Source organism: Podarcis muralis, chromosome 11 (genome assembly GCF_964188315.1).
Source record: "Podarcis muralis chromosome 11, rPodMur119.hap1.1, whole genome shotgun sequence".
In the NCBI taxonomy this organism is placed as follows: domain Eukaryota; kingdom Metazoa; phylum Chordata; class Lepidosauria; order Squamata; family Lacertidae; genus Podarcis; species Podarcis muralis.
The window spans coordinates 29,746,074-29,761,494 of NC_135665.1; the positions used below are offsets into that span (position 1 = coordinate 29,746,074).

Below are 15,421 nucleotides of genomic sequence, written 5' to 3' on the forward strand. Positions count from 1 at the left end.
GGACATCCTATGTAACGCATAGTTTGGCACTTAAAATGAATATTCATGATCATTGTACAGTGATTATAGTCATAAGATGACTTACATGATCTGTGATGGCTATTTGTGGCATACATCGTTCAATGTAGCCTCGAGTACAACTGCATGTGTAACTGGCCTTCAAACTGGGTGTTTATTTTAACCATTCAATCACAATTTTTTACACTTGAACACAGCTCTAATCAGTTAGGATTTAACAATTAAAGGTGAAACAGGGTGCATAATCATGTACACCACTGTACAAGAGCCTAACACAGGACAGTGGGCAGTTTACATTTACAGTGGGTCTAAGGTCCTACAAAACAGGTGCTTTGTGGCTAAAATGCCACAGATTGGAGGGAAGTCATAGAAATCTTGGTCCTCATTTTGGCACTCACATAACATACTATGAGAGGGTTGGAATATACCATGAGGGTATGTGCTCTATACCTCTTAGGACAGAACATGCCTACCCAGAATTCTCCTACCGATGTTCCCACCTCTCTTCATTCCCTCCCCTATTCTCAAATCCTTCCAAGAGTGCACAACAACAGCTTTATGAAGGTTTCTATTCCAGCGATGGTGGAAAAGGAGGGCAAGCCTCCTGTTCTGCAGTAGATGCGGAAGACAAGTGTTGAGGAATTATGCAGAGTGTCTCAGAAATGCCTGAAGTTTATAAAATGGGCCGTGGCTGGTCTAACTACACTCTGCAAAATTTCATCTTTCTAATCAACAATTTCTTACCTTTCTGGATTTGGATTTCTTTTCATCTTTTCTAGCTGGTTTTGATGTGGCAGCATCTTTTGTTTTTTCATCCTATACCAGAGAGAAAAACCTCAGTTCATGAATATTTGGATTAAAACACACCTGAGTCTGAAAGAGTTTGGTAAAAGATTTTTTGAGGAAAGTGTTACTTCTGTGAGAGCCGCACAAAGTGGATCAGTTGGGAGTCTGGAATGCTAACATGAATAATCTGGAAAAGCTTAACACCCAGGCAGCAGTAAGCAAGGCTAGCCACTCTCTAAGGGCAAAACTATGTGTTCCATATAGTTCCATGATTCTTTTAAGGAGACGCCATCTTTCTTTTATACAACTACTGAGGCTGTAATCAGAAGGGGGAAACAGTCTGAGGAGAAAGCAACTTCTCCCCCCCCCCTTGTACCTTACATACTGTTTCCCAATTAAAATTGCCCATCACACCAAAGCTGGTTTTATTCCTGCCGAGAAAGACAATGAGACTTTTTGCCAGTTCAACATATAGAGGAGGTAGATGATACCATTTCATATATACTGTTCATGGGATAAACTCATCTGACACTCTGGAATAAGCTCCAGTCGTTTCAATGGATGGGCACAGAAAAAGACACCTCGAGGAATTGTGCATATTCACCATTGTGTTGGAGACAAACAGGCTGCCTTCTACAAAAAAACAACAACTGGCGCTTTGAGTGGTAAGAGAGGCAGCTCCATAAATATGCCCATGCTTGAGACAGCTTTATTGTGAGAAAAGGTATTTAAATGTCACAAGAGTTTACAGTTTTAGCAAGCATAAGATATGTGCCAAAAAGGGTAAAGGGAAATGTGAAATGGAGCCAACCATTATTTTTCTGGGTCCGTCCAATGGAGAGATGGAAACTTCAAAAGGAGGAGTTCTAGGATTCACATTCAAGTGGTTGATGAGTGCCAATAAAACTCAGGTTTAAACCCAAGACATAAAAAAATTATCTGCATGGATGTAATTAAGGGGCATTTAATACTTTAATTATATTGGCCTTTAAGAAACTCTGGCTAATGTTCCAAAGAGGGTAAACTGATTATTTCTGAAATCTTTGGATAAAAGCAGCATAAAGTCTCCCTTTTCTAGAGAAACTCTTTACATTACATTCAAAGCCTTATAAACCCAAGTGGAATCAACCTCAGAACAACCTCTTTGTGGCAGTCCTGTTAAGAGCAAGGACAAGGCTGCCAACAAAAGCAGCAATGCTGAATGAGTCAAAAGAGTTTTTGCCTGTAGAAACACAGACCAGTTTTAAGATGTAATAAAGTCTTCCTCCAAAGCCCAAACTCCTGAAACAACAAAGCAGTGGGAAAGTAAAATTCTGCAAGACAGAAAAGAAAATGCAAGAGCATCTACAGGTAGATGTCACTCTTGAGCAAAGTCATATGCAGAAAGTGGAAATGAGGAGGGGTGACTACTATATATTTTTAAAAACAATGTATTAACCAGGCTAATCAATACTGTGCATCTTCAGAGCAGCACCAGGACTATTTGGCTCAGAGCAATTGAACTGCAAATAAAAAAGCAGGAATCTCATTTGTCAGTTGCCTATTCACAACCAGTTGGGGTTTTAGTAGCATGTATAAAAGCCTGTTGATTGTTGTTGCAATCTTTGCCTTCCCTTATGCTTACTTGGTGATTTAAGGAGCATCTTAAAAATGGGCTTCCTCACCTTTGTTGAAGGCTGAGAAACAGGAGGTTTCCCACAATGATCAAAGTCCCCTGAAAGGGCATCAATAGCTGCCGAGTCATCAGCTGGCTTCTGCAATAAAAAATAATAGTTTAAAAATGTGAGTATTAAGTGATATGGAAAATAAACGCCCAAAAAAGAATTTTAAGCTTCTACTATGTTGTTGTTGTTGTTTAGTCATTTAGTCATGTCCGACTCTTCGTGACCCCGTGGACCAGAGCACGCCAGGCACCTCTGTCCTCCACTACCTCCCGCAGTTTGGTCAAACTCATGCTGGTAACCTCGAAAACACTATGTGCCACCAAATCAACAGGTGCCATTGAAATAAGGAACCTTTTCTGAATTATCATTGTACAGCTCTCTTTTTTTGAGGTCTGTATTAGTCCCTCATTGGCCACAAGTAGAATGAATTGAGTTAGAACAGCAGTGTGGAGCAGAGGGAGAGGCATAAAGGTGGGCTACTTCATCTGCTTTTCGGAAAAACCGTTTCATTTGGTTTTCATTCAAGTTGCCATTATAATAAATTTGTAACGTTAAAAACTGGTACTCAAGTTTTCTTTCCTCTCCTCTCCCATTCTTCTTTCCTTTTGTGTTGTGCCTTTTAGTTGGTAATCCTGCTCGTGGGGATTATCTTGTTTGATACTCATTTTATGTAAGCCACTCTGGGAGCCTTTATAGCAGAACAGCCCTCTTCCAAATAAATGCAACCCACAGCCAAGTAATAGCATTTAGCTAAGAGCAGTGCCTTCTTACCTTTTGTTCTTTGGGTTTCTCAGCATCCTTGCCTGTTGGCTTCCCCTTCAACAACAAAAAGCAGCATTTATTTATTTATTTATTGCAGGATTTGCATCCTACAAAATTTAAAATTACCTATAAAATAAGATAAACATCTTACATTAAACCAGTTAGCCTAAACCTTTTCAAAATAAAGCCAGTTTTTAAAATGTGCATTATAAAATGTATCATTGTTTATTTTACTGACTTTATTTTATAAGGTGCATTATAAAATATCATTTTAAAACAACATGGGGACTTGACTACCTAAGATCCACTGGTTGCTCACTTCTGTTATGGTAAAATGTGGCCCTCAACATATATTTTATATTGTAAACCAACCTGGGTTCTTTGGATGAAGAGCAGTGTGGAAATAGGATAGGATAGGATAGGATATACTATAAACATATATGTGCAAAATCTATCAATATAGATTAGGGGTGGTGAACCGTTGGTTCTCCAGATGTTGCTGGACTCCATCTCCCATCACCCCGAACAAGAATGGCCAATGGCCAGGGCTGGTGGGAGTTAAGGCTCAATATTGTCAGGAGGACCACAGGTCCCCCACCCTGGTATAGATGAATTTGGATTCAGAAAGGATCAGCTTACCTTCTCTCTTTTTTCTTTTCTTTTTTTAATAACATTTTATTGATTTTCCACAAATATCAAAAAAACATCAACAACGACAATGCAAAAACAAAACAAAACAGATTGACTTCCCTCTAATCCCTTCCTTGGTTCTATTATTTGTCAAGAAGCTGCATGTTCATTGTCAGTTTACCTTCTCATCCGAGTCAAGAAGATGCCTATAATCAGGAGGGATTGTTTCATCTTTCTCTCCAAGTTTGTCTCTATGCTCAGATTTAGCCTTTTCCTGTAAAAGCAACAACAGGAGGTCATGTTCTTAATTTTTCTGGAAAGCTCAATCCAAAGAACACAGTATCTAAACTTGCCCTCAAACCAAAAGTTGCCATAAATTTTGAAAAACAACAACCATGAAACAAAACCCCAAATGAACACAATTAACACACCAAATATTGTAAAAAAGTAACATAGTCCATTAGAGCTTTCCTGTGACAACTAAACACAAAGTAGCAATTTGTGTAGTAACAACCTATTTTTAACATTTTATCATTGCAATATTTGCTGCCATGGGCTACCTCAGAAGGAAGGGCCGATACAAATTGAATACATAATAATGATTCCCCCTGTTTATTTGTGAACAGGCTGCACTTTACGAAAAACAATCCAAAGACAGAAAGAACACTGCAAAAATAGAGGTTTATTATATTTACACACGTCCTTTGGAAACTAAAAAAATACTTGTTACAATAACAGAAAGCAAATTCAGTTCAACTGAAGCAATGAAACACTTTCCATGAAAGTGGACCTCTTGAAATGCAAAAAATGCCCTGCATAGACCCCTGCTTTCGTAGCTAAATATATCTTGTACAATCTGAAGACCCTCACTCTACCCTCAAGTGTTGCAAAAGACAAGGGAGGTAGTATGGTGGGCTAGCAATGGTGAGGGGGTGACATTGAAAGCCATAGACTGAACCCCTAGCCCCCAAAGCAAACAAACCCAAACCACCACCACCACCAGCCGGCTCAGTTCTTTCAGCTTCCTATGCAGATTTGGGAGATGAATATGGTACCCACAACCATGTCAAGGCAGCTGTGCTGCGGGGGGGGGGGGAGAACAATCATTTTTCTCACCTTTATTTTATCAACAAGTGGTTTGTTTTCATCCGGGTCAGGTTCTCTTTGCCCCAATGAATCTGCAAGAAGATCTGCAGCATCATCGAGTTCTTTCCTACCCTAGGAGATTTGAGAAGAGCAAAAACAAAATATGTCACACGCAATCTCAGAAATAAAAAACGTCGAAGGTATCAGAGTTGCTTTAGTCAGCATGATAGAAAGGTAACTTCAGAGCGCTCAAAAAACTTCAGAAAGTTACAAAATATGCATAGCCAGGCAAAAAACCCAAACCATTCAACTGCAAGCAAGCAACTTTGGCTTCCAGTGTACCTCAACCCATAACTGTTTTATAACTCTCTGTAAAACAAATTTGATTAGCCTCAAACTATTATTCAACATTACTAAAAGCAGTTAAGAGGCTAGTCACTCTAGCTTAAAATGGAAAAATAGCATCCCATATAAAAATGACAATTTTTGTTCCAAAGATGGTTATATGCACAGACATTTTGAACTCCAAAATACAATTGAGGGACATGGCTGCATCTTTACATGCACAAGGTCTCAGATTCAATCCTTGACATCTCCAGGTAGGGCTAGGAAAGACTGTCTGAATCCCTGGAGAGTGGCTGTCTGTCACTGGAGACTAGTCTCCATCAACCTGGTGCTTTCCAGCGATTTTGGACCACAACTCCCATGACTGTAGTCCAAAACATCTTAAAGGCACCAAGTTAGCTAAGGCTGCTGTAGACCACACTGAACTTGCTGGACCAATGGTCTGACTTGGAGTAAGGCAACTCCTATGTTCCTATAATCAACACGCCTTTAAACGATAAGGAGGCTAATCGTTTTTAAAGGGAAAATAAACTGCAATCAAAGGCTTTGGTCACAGAAATTAATGTGGGTAGGAAATATTATTCGGCTTACTGGGGTAGCTGCTGGTGGCGGAGGAGCTGATGAATGGACTGCAGAAGCAGAAGCAGAAGAGATCACTTCTTCAGTAGGTGCAACAGCAGGTTTGCCAGCACCTGTAGGTTTCTACAATAAAAACAATGGGTTCATAAACAAGTACCAGAAGACAGTGAAGGATAATCAGGTGGCAGGAACCAGGTATCTGTTTCACACTGTGTCCACATCAGTTTGGGCTACAGTTAGCTCACTGCCATGTGCCCTGCATCCCATACAGTTTGTTCAGAGAGGTATTCTGAAACCACTCTGCACTGTGTCTACAGCACACCTTCATAGAAGCCAACCTCCTAAGTATTGGGTGCGAAGAGAAGAGCCCTTCCAGGACAGTCAAAGCCATTTTGTGAGAATATCTACCACTGGTGGTTTTGACAAGTGTAATTAAATAACAGCAAATCAAGAATGAGTGTACATTGCTCACACAGAGTATTAGCAGGAACTTTCTGACAGTAAGACCTGTTTGGAAGGGTCTCAGAAAATGGTGGACTCTCCTTCCTTGGAGGTTTTTAAACAGAGAGTGGATGGCCATCTGTCATGGATGCTTTAGTTCAGATTCCTGCATTGCAGGGGGTTGGACTAGATGACCCTTGAGGTCCCTTACAATTCTGCAGTTCTATTATTCTTTGTATGTAACTGTCTCTCACTAGGTCTAAAAGTTAAATAAAGTATTTTTTACGCACACACACGACTTACTTGAGGTGCAGCTGTTGGGGCAGCTTTTGATGTTGGTGCTGAAGAACTAGAAAACCCTTCTGACAGAGCATCAATAAGTTCGCTTTCACTCAAGGGCTAGAAATAAATACATATATATTAGAACACAACAAATGTTTCATTTTATTCTTGAAAACTAACTGGAAACCAAACACTTTATTACTTTTTCTCAGTTTTGTGTTGGAAACGCAGAAGGAATATGCCAACCATTTGTCCAGTCTCTGGTTATAATAAATTTTGTGCTTCGTAAACTTTATTTTAAAAAATGTAAAATAGCCTGTTAGAAGCATTTTTTCACCAACCTGAGGTTTTTCTTGAGGTTTTGGTAAAAGTGGCTTCCCATCTTTATCCTGCAGAGAAAATATGACACTGGTTAACTGCTACAAATGAGCTATGACAGGTGACCGAATTTGCCGCAGTATCATTATGTATAAAATGCAACGCCTGAAAGTGTTTTTGGACTCTATGTTTTTTGATAAGCATGTTCCTGCACTTTTAATCAACTGCCTGTCCTAGATAGGACCCACTCATCATGAATAGAGGGGTTCTTGCTACACTGCTCCATTCTTTTGTAACCTCCAAGTGGGACTCATATGGTGTGTGATTTACGCAGTGCTGCCTCTGAAGTTGGCGGCGGAGTTTCAGTTACAGTAAAATGCAGCTGTCTGCCTACTTATGAGTATTAGAATGGATCAACTGGCCTAGGGCTGTATATTTAATTCCTGATTCATCCAAGCAAGACAATCTCTATTGCTAAGAGAATAGACTAGAGTAGGGCTGGGACTTTGCTGATTATTCTATGAACAATTTCCTGAAAAACTGAACACCACACTCCCCCCCACTCTCTCTTACTCATTGACACAAAATGTTTTGTATCTTGTACCTAAGGTGTACAATTACATGCAATTATTAGGGATGCTACTCATCCAATTAATTTGATGCAACATGTGAAAAATCAATCACCTTTGCTTCAGTTAATCTATAATCAGGAGGAATGGTTTCTTCATCTTCTCCAAGTTTCTCACGTTCCTCTTGTTTTGCTTTCTCCTGGATGAGCAGGGGGAAATGAAAGCTCTCAACATGTATAAAGAGAGACTGTCCCCAGTCATTTGGTTTCATAATAGTACATGTAGCATAGAAGCATATGAAAGTGTATACACCAATTTATTATTTATTTATTTATTTATTTATTTATTTATTTATTAATAATTAAAGTTGCAATCAACTAAAACACAGCTTATTGGAACTGCCCACTTACTCTACTTACTGGTATCCCCAAAAATTAGTTGTAAGTCCAGTTTGCATTCTGTGGACTTCCTGTTTCCTGCCGTGAGAAACGGCTGCCTCCTATGAGATCGGACCCCCAGGAGTGCCAGAAATTCAGGGTTCTTTAACAATTTGGTACCCTCCCCCAAGAGAGAGTAAGAGAGACCCAATAGTTACACACAGATAGATGTTTGATACGCCCCCTGGACTTTTGTATACCTTCACTTTATCGACAGCGGGCTTCGTTTCTTCTGGGTGAGGCTCCACTTTCCCTAGACTTCCAGATAAGGCTTCCAGGGCTTCATCAGGTACCTGTGAAGTCTAGAAATAATATTATTTTTAATCAGCTTCGTGCTTTGGAAAACAATGTTTGAAGCAATATTCTTAAGAGTGCAAACGATGGAGCGGCTGACAAATACATTTATTAAAACTTAACTACCCAAGTATTAGTTTAATGGGTGGTGATTCACTTATTTATTTATTTATTTATTATTTTGTATACCATCCTATGCCCATAGATCTCAGGGCAGTTCACATCATAAAAATACAATATAAAAACCACAAAGTACATAATACAAACAAGAACAAACCAATAATCCCTCCCTTCCACAACACATCTTAAAGGGCATTGGATGTCAATCAGCCAAAGGTCTGGTTAAAGAGGAATGTCTTCACCTGGCACCCAAAGGTGTATATATTGAAGGCACCAGCTGAACTTCCCTGGGGACAACATTCTACAAAGCAGTATTAATATTATTAACTGACTGCAGGAGTGGCCCATGTGGTTGGGTGGAGCCCCAGAACCACCTTCTTGATACCAGCTTACATGGACAGGACTGGGTTGGGACTGCACAAGCACACCAGTGGAGCCAGACCAGTTTTCCCTCTCCATTGGACTGTCATCATATTTTCCCTGTCCCAGCACCATCCAAGGAAGCTGCAGTCACCCTGATGTCAACAGGGTGGCTTTGCCTGACAGCACAGACTGCTATTGAGTAATTGTCTGCTTAGGATAGCCTGAGTATCTTAGTGCAGAACTTTTTCATAATTATAAATTAGTTTTCTGTTATGTGCACTGGCAAAATCCACATGGAATCTTTGCTAGCTTGGCCCACTTAAAATGAAGATCTACTTTCACACAAGGTTCTCTTAAGTTCAATGGGACTTTAAGAGTTCCCATTAGCGGGCTGCACTCATAATAGTTAAACACACCCAACAGTTAATGAGCAAAGGCAGAAAAATCTACAATCTAAATATCCCAAGAAAAGTAAGTAATGGCAAACAATTTTGTACCAACAGTTTTAAGCAATGTGCAGTGCATATGTATTAAGAAATCCCTGCAAAATCAGCCATTCTAATTTTTCTATAAGTGGCACTTGAACCTTTACTTGTTGACCTTCACAACTGGTTACTCACTGGAGAAGTTACTGAGGGAGCTGAAGATGCCACAGAAGGAGCAGCAGCAGCGGACACCACTTCTTCTGTAGATATCTTTTTGGATTCAGCTGCTGAGGGCTTCTGAAATGAGATAGCAGTAACAAGATGAGTCTAAAAAGCCCAGGACACATATTTGCACAGCCCTCTAGTGGCTATGGTAGCTCATTTACCAGAAGTGATGTATTTAGCGTTAACCAAACTAAGCCTCCTAAAGCAAAATATACATCAGAATCAAGTATATACTGGTCATATTGGTCAGAATCAAGTATATACTGCCAGAGTTAATGCTAAATACGTTACTTCTGGTACATGAGCCACCATAGCTGCTAGAGGGCTGCACAAATTTGATAAACATCCCCTCAGTTCCTTCATCCAAGTTGTTTATAAAGATGTTGAACAACAACAGGCCCAGGACAGAACCCTGTGCCATCCCACTAGTCACGTTTTTCCAGGATGATGAGGAACCACATTAATGAGTACTCTATGGGTTCAGTCAGTCAACCAGCTACAAATCCACCTAACAGTTACTTCGTTCAACCCACATTTTACCAGCTTCCTCGCTAAGTATCCCTAGATCAGGGTTTTCCAAACTTGGGTCACTAGCTGGTTTTGGACTACAGTTCCCATCATCCCTGACTATTGGTTCCTGCTAGCTAGGGATGAGGGGAGTTGTAGTCCAAAAGCAGCTAGTGACCCAAGTTTAGGAAACCCTGCCCTAGACCTTCAAAAGGAGTGTGACTTCAGAACAGGCAAGTGGTCAGTTTCCTGGACCTGAAAGCCACCCATCCACAGGGCACCTGTCTTCATAGGATTCAATTCCAGTTTAGTGGCCCCCGGCTAGCCCAAAACTGCATCCAAATGATAGCTCAGGACTTGCACATCCAGGCCTGTTACATGGAAATCATGCCAAGCGTCATCAATATACCGTAGATATCATGTTTCAAATATCCCAACAGGTTCGTTTAGCTGTTAAAAAGCATTGGACCAAACAGTGCCTTGTAGCACCTCAAAACGTAAGTTCCACGAGGCAGACACAGAGTCATTCAGTGCTACAGAGTGAAATATGCAGGTACGGCTGGTGCCCCCAAAATATGGGCTTGGCTTTGGATCCATAAGAAGCTACTCACTGTAGAAACTCCTGATGGAGCTGAAGGTTGCACTGAAGGAACTGCAGGGGATGTGGCCACATTTTCTTTGGGTGTTTTGGGGGGCTCAGCAGCTTCTGGCTTCTGAAAGAAAACAGCAACTAATTGATTTTGAAAACTGGTATCTATTATTAGCTTGACAACAGCTGAAATTGTAGCACCTAAACCTCTGTTCCCAATGAGTAGGTGGGCTTCACAGGAGCCCACAGCATGGATGGCCCACCCACCTGCCATCTGTGTGTGCACACCCCATGGCCTTATATTAAGCAGCTGATATAACTCTCAACCCTTGTGTGGCTTTGCACACCACCAGCTCTGGCTCCTGGTATGTTCCCAACCCACATTTTCACCTTGCCCTCATGCTAAGTACACAAGGGGTGAGGAATATGAGGGAGGAAAGGAGGAACGGAAATGCTATACCTGAATTAAGCTTATTTCACCTTTAATTCTCTGCATCCAATGCAACGAAAGATTCTGAATTTTAAGGCAGGTTTCCTAGGCAAAGTAAACTCACCTTAGGCACATCAGCAGGTGTAGATGGTTTGGGTATTTCTGCGGGAGGAGTGGGACAGGCAAAATCTTTTGAAAATTCATCAGCTAGGTCAGAATCGCTAAGAGGCTGTAAAAACAAAAACAAAAAATGAGAGGAAGACCGGAACTGTGTTGCTGATAAAATAAAGAACAGACATAAGAAGTGGCATTTATCAATTATTAGAGGGCCTTCTCGGTAGTGGCACCCGCTCTGTGGAATGCCCTCCCATCAGATGTCAAGGAAATAAACAACTACCTGACTTTTAGAAGACATCTGGAGACAGCCCTGTTTAGGGAATTTTTTTAATGTTTGATGTTTTATTGTGTTTTTACTATTCTGTTGGGAGCCACCCAGAGTGGCTTGGGAAACCCAACCAGATGGACGGGACATAAATAATAAATTATTTGTTGTTGTTGTTGTTAGAATACAATAGAGGAAACGTGAAATGAAGAAAATGGTGGTTGAGCAGCTGGAACTCAGCTTACAGGGCCTCCATGGCATGCTTGCACTTCTTTTACAATGGATTGGAATCTGCATACCCAGCAGAAATAGCAGGAGGTCAGTGTGATACTGACCACCTGTAATTGTAGGGAGAAAGAGGGAATCTTGGCTCTCCTCTCTCTGGGGATTCAGTCCACCCCCTAAACAGGTTAGCTGACACTGCACAAGCTGGCAGAAAAGATCACCTGTGATAAAGTTAGGAGCATAAAGGCTGCTGCAGCATGTGTGCATGTATATAATGTTTTCAGAAAAAAACACCCAACCTTTGATTTGACTCAGCTGTATTAGAACTATTTTATATCTATGAAACACAAAACAGGAGTATGCCTGCATAATTATACCGCAAAACAGGAGTCACCAATGTGGCACCCTTCAGATGTTGTTGGGACTCAAATTCTGATCAGCTGCAGCCAACATAGCCAATGGCAAAGGATGGTGGGAGCTGTAGTCTAACAACATCTTAAGGACACTCCATTGGATACTCCCACCATAAAGCAAAGTAAGTGTTTAAACACTGAGACAAAGATAATTGGCTGAATTGTCTTCAGTAATTGAGCAACAGGCATTTGTGCCACAATGCTAAAATAGCAAAAGAGGAATCAATTTAAAACAACACAATATGTGCCTCTGAATTCAAATATTCATTTTGCACTGATCCCAAATATTAAGTAAACCATCTGTGTTAAAAAACTGCCTTTTGAATTTACTATGCTTACTTCTAAAACATCTCAGGCATTACGAAATCACAGAAAAATAATATGTAAAAATTCAGCTTCATCATTTATTTACAATACAGGTGAAGGAAAGTAAAACTAATAGAAACACTTAAGAACCTTTGGTTTTTCTTCAGGCTTTGGCAACAAGGGCTTCCCATCTTTATCCTAAAAATAAACAGGCAGAATTATTGTTAACTTTGCCATTTACACTGCACCAACTTTAAGATACTCTACATAGTTGTTGTTGTTTTATTTAAATGCTCAATATATAGATTTACTCCAGAGGGATCCAAATAGTCCCTGCAATGGGGGAAAAATATCCCCAGACTTTCTCCACTGAACATATTCCATTTTGCAATTCAACTTATAAGACTAGCTAAGAATGCTGAGCCAAAAGAATAATTCAGGCTGAAGGGAGAGAAGAAACTACATACAATGTAGTGATTATTTCTGGTTTCACATTTCCTTGGCTACCTTTTGAAAATAACTGTAAGGAGTAGCTAAGAAATCATCACTCTTCTGATGCTTCTATCCTCACCTCCCCCAGACACACACAATTGCAGGGCCCAGGTAGGTTCATATGGGGGAAAGCACTAAGGCAGTGGTTTTCAACCAGTATGCCGTGGCACCCTGGGATGCCTTGAATGATGGCCATGGGGGCCCACAGGCAACTGTGGCCTCTGTCCTTCTTTCCTTCCCTCCCTCCTCTGATGTCCTCTCGCATCTCTGCCTCCCAAAGGCTTGCACAACTGTTTGTTGCAGCAGCCCTAGCTACAAGATCCACAGGCGAATGGTGCCTCTGGGGCTGGCAGGGGGTGCAGGTTGCCAGGAGCTGAGGCAACCTCGGAGTGAACAAGCAAGCGGGTAAGGGAGCACTGTCCACCGGTCCGCCAGCCCTTGCTGTTGGAAATAGACAGGTAAGTCCCAGGCCCTTGTGGGGCAGTGTGAGGAGGCACATCTCTTTGGGGCAGAGGGGAAGCTCAGAGACCAGGGGTAGCAGCAACGGCTGCCCGGAGGACTCCCAAGGAGAGGGGAGAGGAGGAGGTGGCTGAGGGAACACTCCACAAGGGAGGGTGTTCGAAAAAGGGTGGGAGGCTGCCAGCTCTGCAGGCAAGGGGTGATGTATCTGGGCTCCTGAGCCCCACAAGGGTGCTGCAGAAAGAATATAGTTTGTCAAGGGAGCTGTGGACTTTAAAAGGTTGAAAATCTCTGCTCTAAGGTATATGGGTCCTAAGCTGTAGAAGGCTATAGAAATCAGCACTGTGAATTGATGGCAGAAGCTAACTGACAGATGAATTAGCTGGGATAGAATCAGTTTTATGCATTCAGACTATCTGGTCCCAGTCAACCATCTGCACATGGGATTCTGCATTAGTTGCAGTTTCTAAACTGTCTTCAAAAGCATTTGCTTGCAATACTCTGATCTGCAGGTGGACAACAGAAGATACATTTAAATAATTGGAGGAGGGGGCTTTCTAGCTCTAGCTTGCTGCTGCTGGATCATAGCCAGCAGGGAGTACAGAGTGCTGAAAGAGCTGTTGTTTTTCGATTTTTCTTAACATGAGCTCAGTATGGTAAAATCTAGGATTTTATATGAAAATGAAAAGGAGAGATGAGAACTTTACCAATTCTGGTTTTAATCTGTACTCAGGAGGGATTGTGTCGTCGCGTTCACCAGGTTTCTTCTCCTTCCTTTCTTTGGCCTTTGGCTGAATAGAAAGAATCACAACGTGTCAACACTTGAATTGCATTGCTGGATCTTTTGCAAGCAAGCTGGAAGTCAGGGTGATTGTGCCATAGAAATGTGTTAAATTTTAAACGTATTTCTATGCATACACACCCACCCCCCTCATATTTGGCATTATTTCTGCTTCCTCCAACCCCTATTTCTCCTGCAGGCAACTCATAATTTTTGAATCTATATTTTTCCTTTTTCCTAAACTAAATAAAATAGCATGCATACATATTACAGATGCCAAAGGACTGTTATAGGTACTGTATCTGCAACATTTATTCGGGGTCAGAGGTGGAGGATCCTGAAAATACTAATAAAAAACACATTTTATCTGAAGTGGCCCAATACATTTCTAGCCTTGTCAGCTCTGTTTCTCAAGATTAACTAAGAAAGAACTCTTATTTCTTTTATAGGAACTATAAAAGCTTGAAGAAATAACTAGGCAAAACTTAAAATGCATCGGGCAATTTCTGTGAATTAAAGTATTCCTTTATAGCATTTGCATATTTCCTGTTGCTTTTGCTACACATCTGAAGAGAGCAATCCAGCCAAAATTAAGCATTTTTCAGCTGAATTACTATCACAAGCAACATTTTCATCATGCATTTAACACACTGAAGTCAATGGGGCGCAGAATCCTAGAATTGTAGCGTTGGAAGGGACCCCAAGGGTCATCCACAATTTATGCATGTCTACATAGTTTCAAGACTTTAAGTGGCATCAATCATGTACTAATTATTTATAAAGCAATTGATTCACTTGCAACCCAATCCTATTATATTTACTCAGGAGCAAGTCTTGCCTTGCCCAATTAGATGTGCGCAAGATTGCAGCCTTGGGTGTGTTTTATTTTTTAAAAAAGGTCATACAGTACTGCAAAACTGCTTGTTAACAGAAGTCTTCCCAGTCATTCTCTCACATTCCCACACTGATGAAGCTACATTGTAGTTCAGCAGAGAAGCAGGCCACTAGCTACTACTACCATAGAATTCAAAACGCTTTCGAAGGTTTCTGCTAGCAGCAGACAAAGCAGTATTTTTTCTGGCATGTTTTGCAAAATTTCGCAGTGTAAATAATACCTCTTCCACTTCCACAATGGAGCTAAGATCTACTTCCGGTTCCGGTTCTGGCATGCCAAGTGTATCCACAAGAGCATCCAAGGCGCTGTCACTAAGGGCTGCCTGCATTGCAAAGTGATAAAAATGACCATGGGCTATAAAAACAGCATATGTCTCACAATAGATGCAATATATACTGAGATTATTAGGACTCCAGTTACGGTGGTACACTGATGAATCTGGCATCCTTAAGCAGCAGGATACTGTAATCTAGACACTCTGTCTAAAACATTGCAGTGTAGGAGGGTAAGCTGTGTATTCTTCAGCTATTGGGCAACATGTCAAGCCACTTCAAGCACCATATCTGTAGGAATCTAGCTTTTCTGTAGCAGAAGCTAA

General features: G+C 41.0%; 1 protein-coding gene across 10 annotated transcripts in view; it reads right to left on the reverse strand.

The window, feature by feature from the left end:
• The window catches only part of CAST (calpastatin), a 62,012-nt gene that overhangs the window by 4,250 nt on the left and 42,341 nt on the right, over positions 1-15,421 (reverse strand). For 9 of the 10 annotated variants that reach the window (XM_028747938.2, XM_028747940.2, XM_028747935.2 and 6 more), the window contains 16 exons: positions 15,044-15,145; positions 13,855-13,938; positions 12,347-12,394; positions 10,995-11,099; positions 10,463-10,564; positions 9,315-9,416; positions 8,118-8,219; positions 7,596-7,679; positions 6,935-6,982; positions 6,615-6,710; positions 5,883-5,993; positions 4,977-5,078; positions 4,042-4,134; positions 3,240-3,284; positions 2,469-2,558; positions 763-834 (listed from right to left, as the gene is read on the reverse strand). In XM_028747938.2, coding sequence (XP_028603771.2) covers positions 763-834; positions 2,469-2,558; positions 3,240-3,284; positions 4,042-4,134; positions 4,977-5,078; positions 5,883-5,993; positions 6,615-6,710; positions 6,935-6,982; positions 7,596-7,679; positions 8,118-8,219; positions 9,315-9,416; positions 10,463-10,564; positions 10,995-11,099; positions 12,347-12,394; positions 13,855-13,938; positions 15,044-15,145 — 1,386 coding nt within the window. The remainder of the gene's footprint in view (positions 1-762; positions 835-2,468; positions 2,559-3,239; positions 3,285-4,041; positions 4,135-4,976; positions 5,079-5,882; positions 5,994-6,614; positions 6,711-6,934; positions 6,983-7,595; positions 7,680-8,117; positions 8,220-9,314; positions 9,417-10,462; positions 10,565-10,994; positions 11,100-12,346; positions 12,395-13,854; positions 13,939-15,043; positions 15,146-15,421) is intronic. The other variant, XM_028747936.2, reaches the window with a different exon arrangement.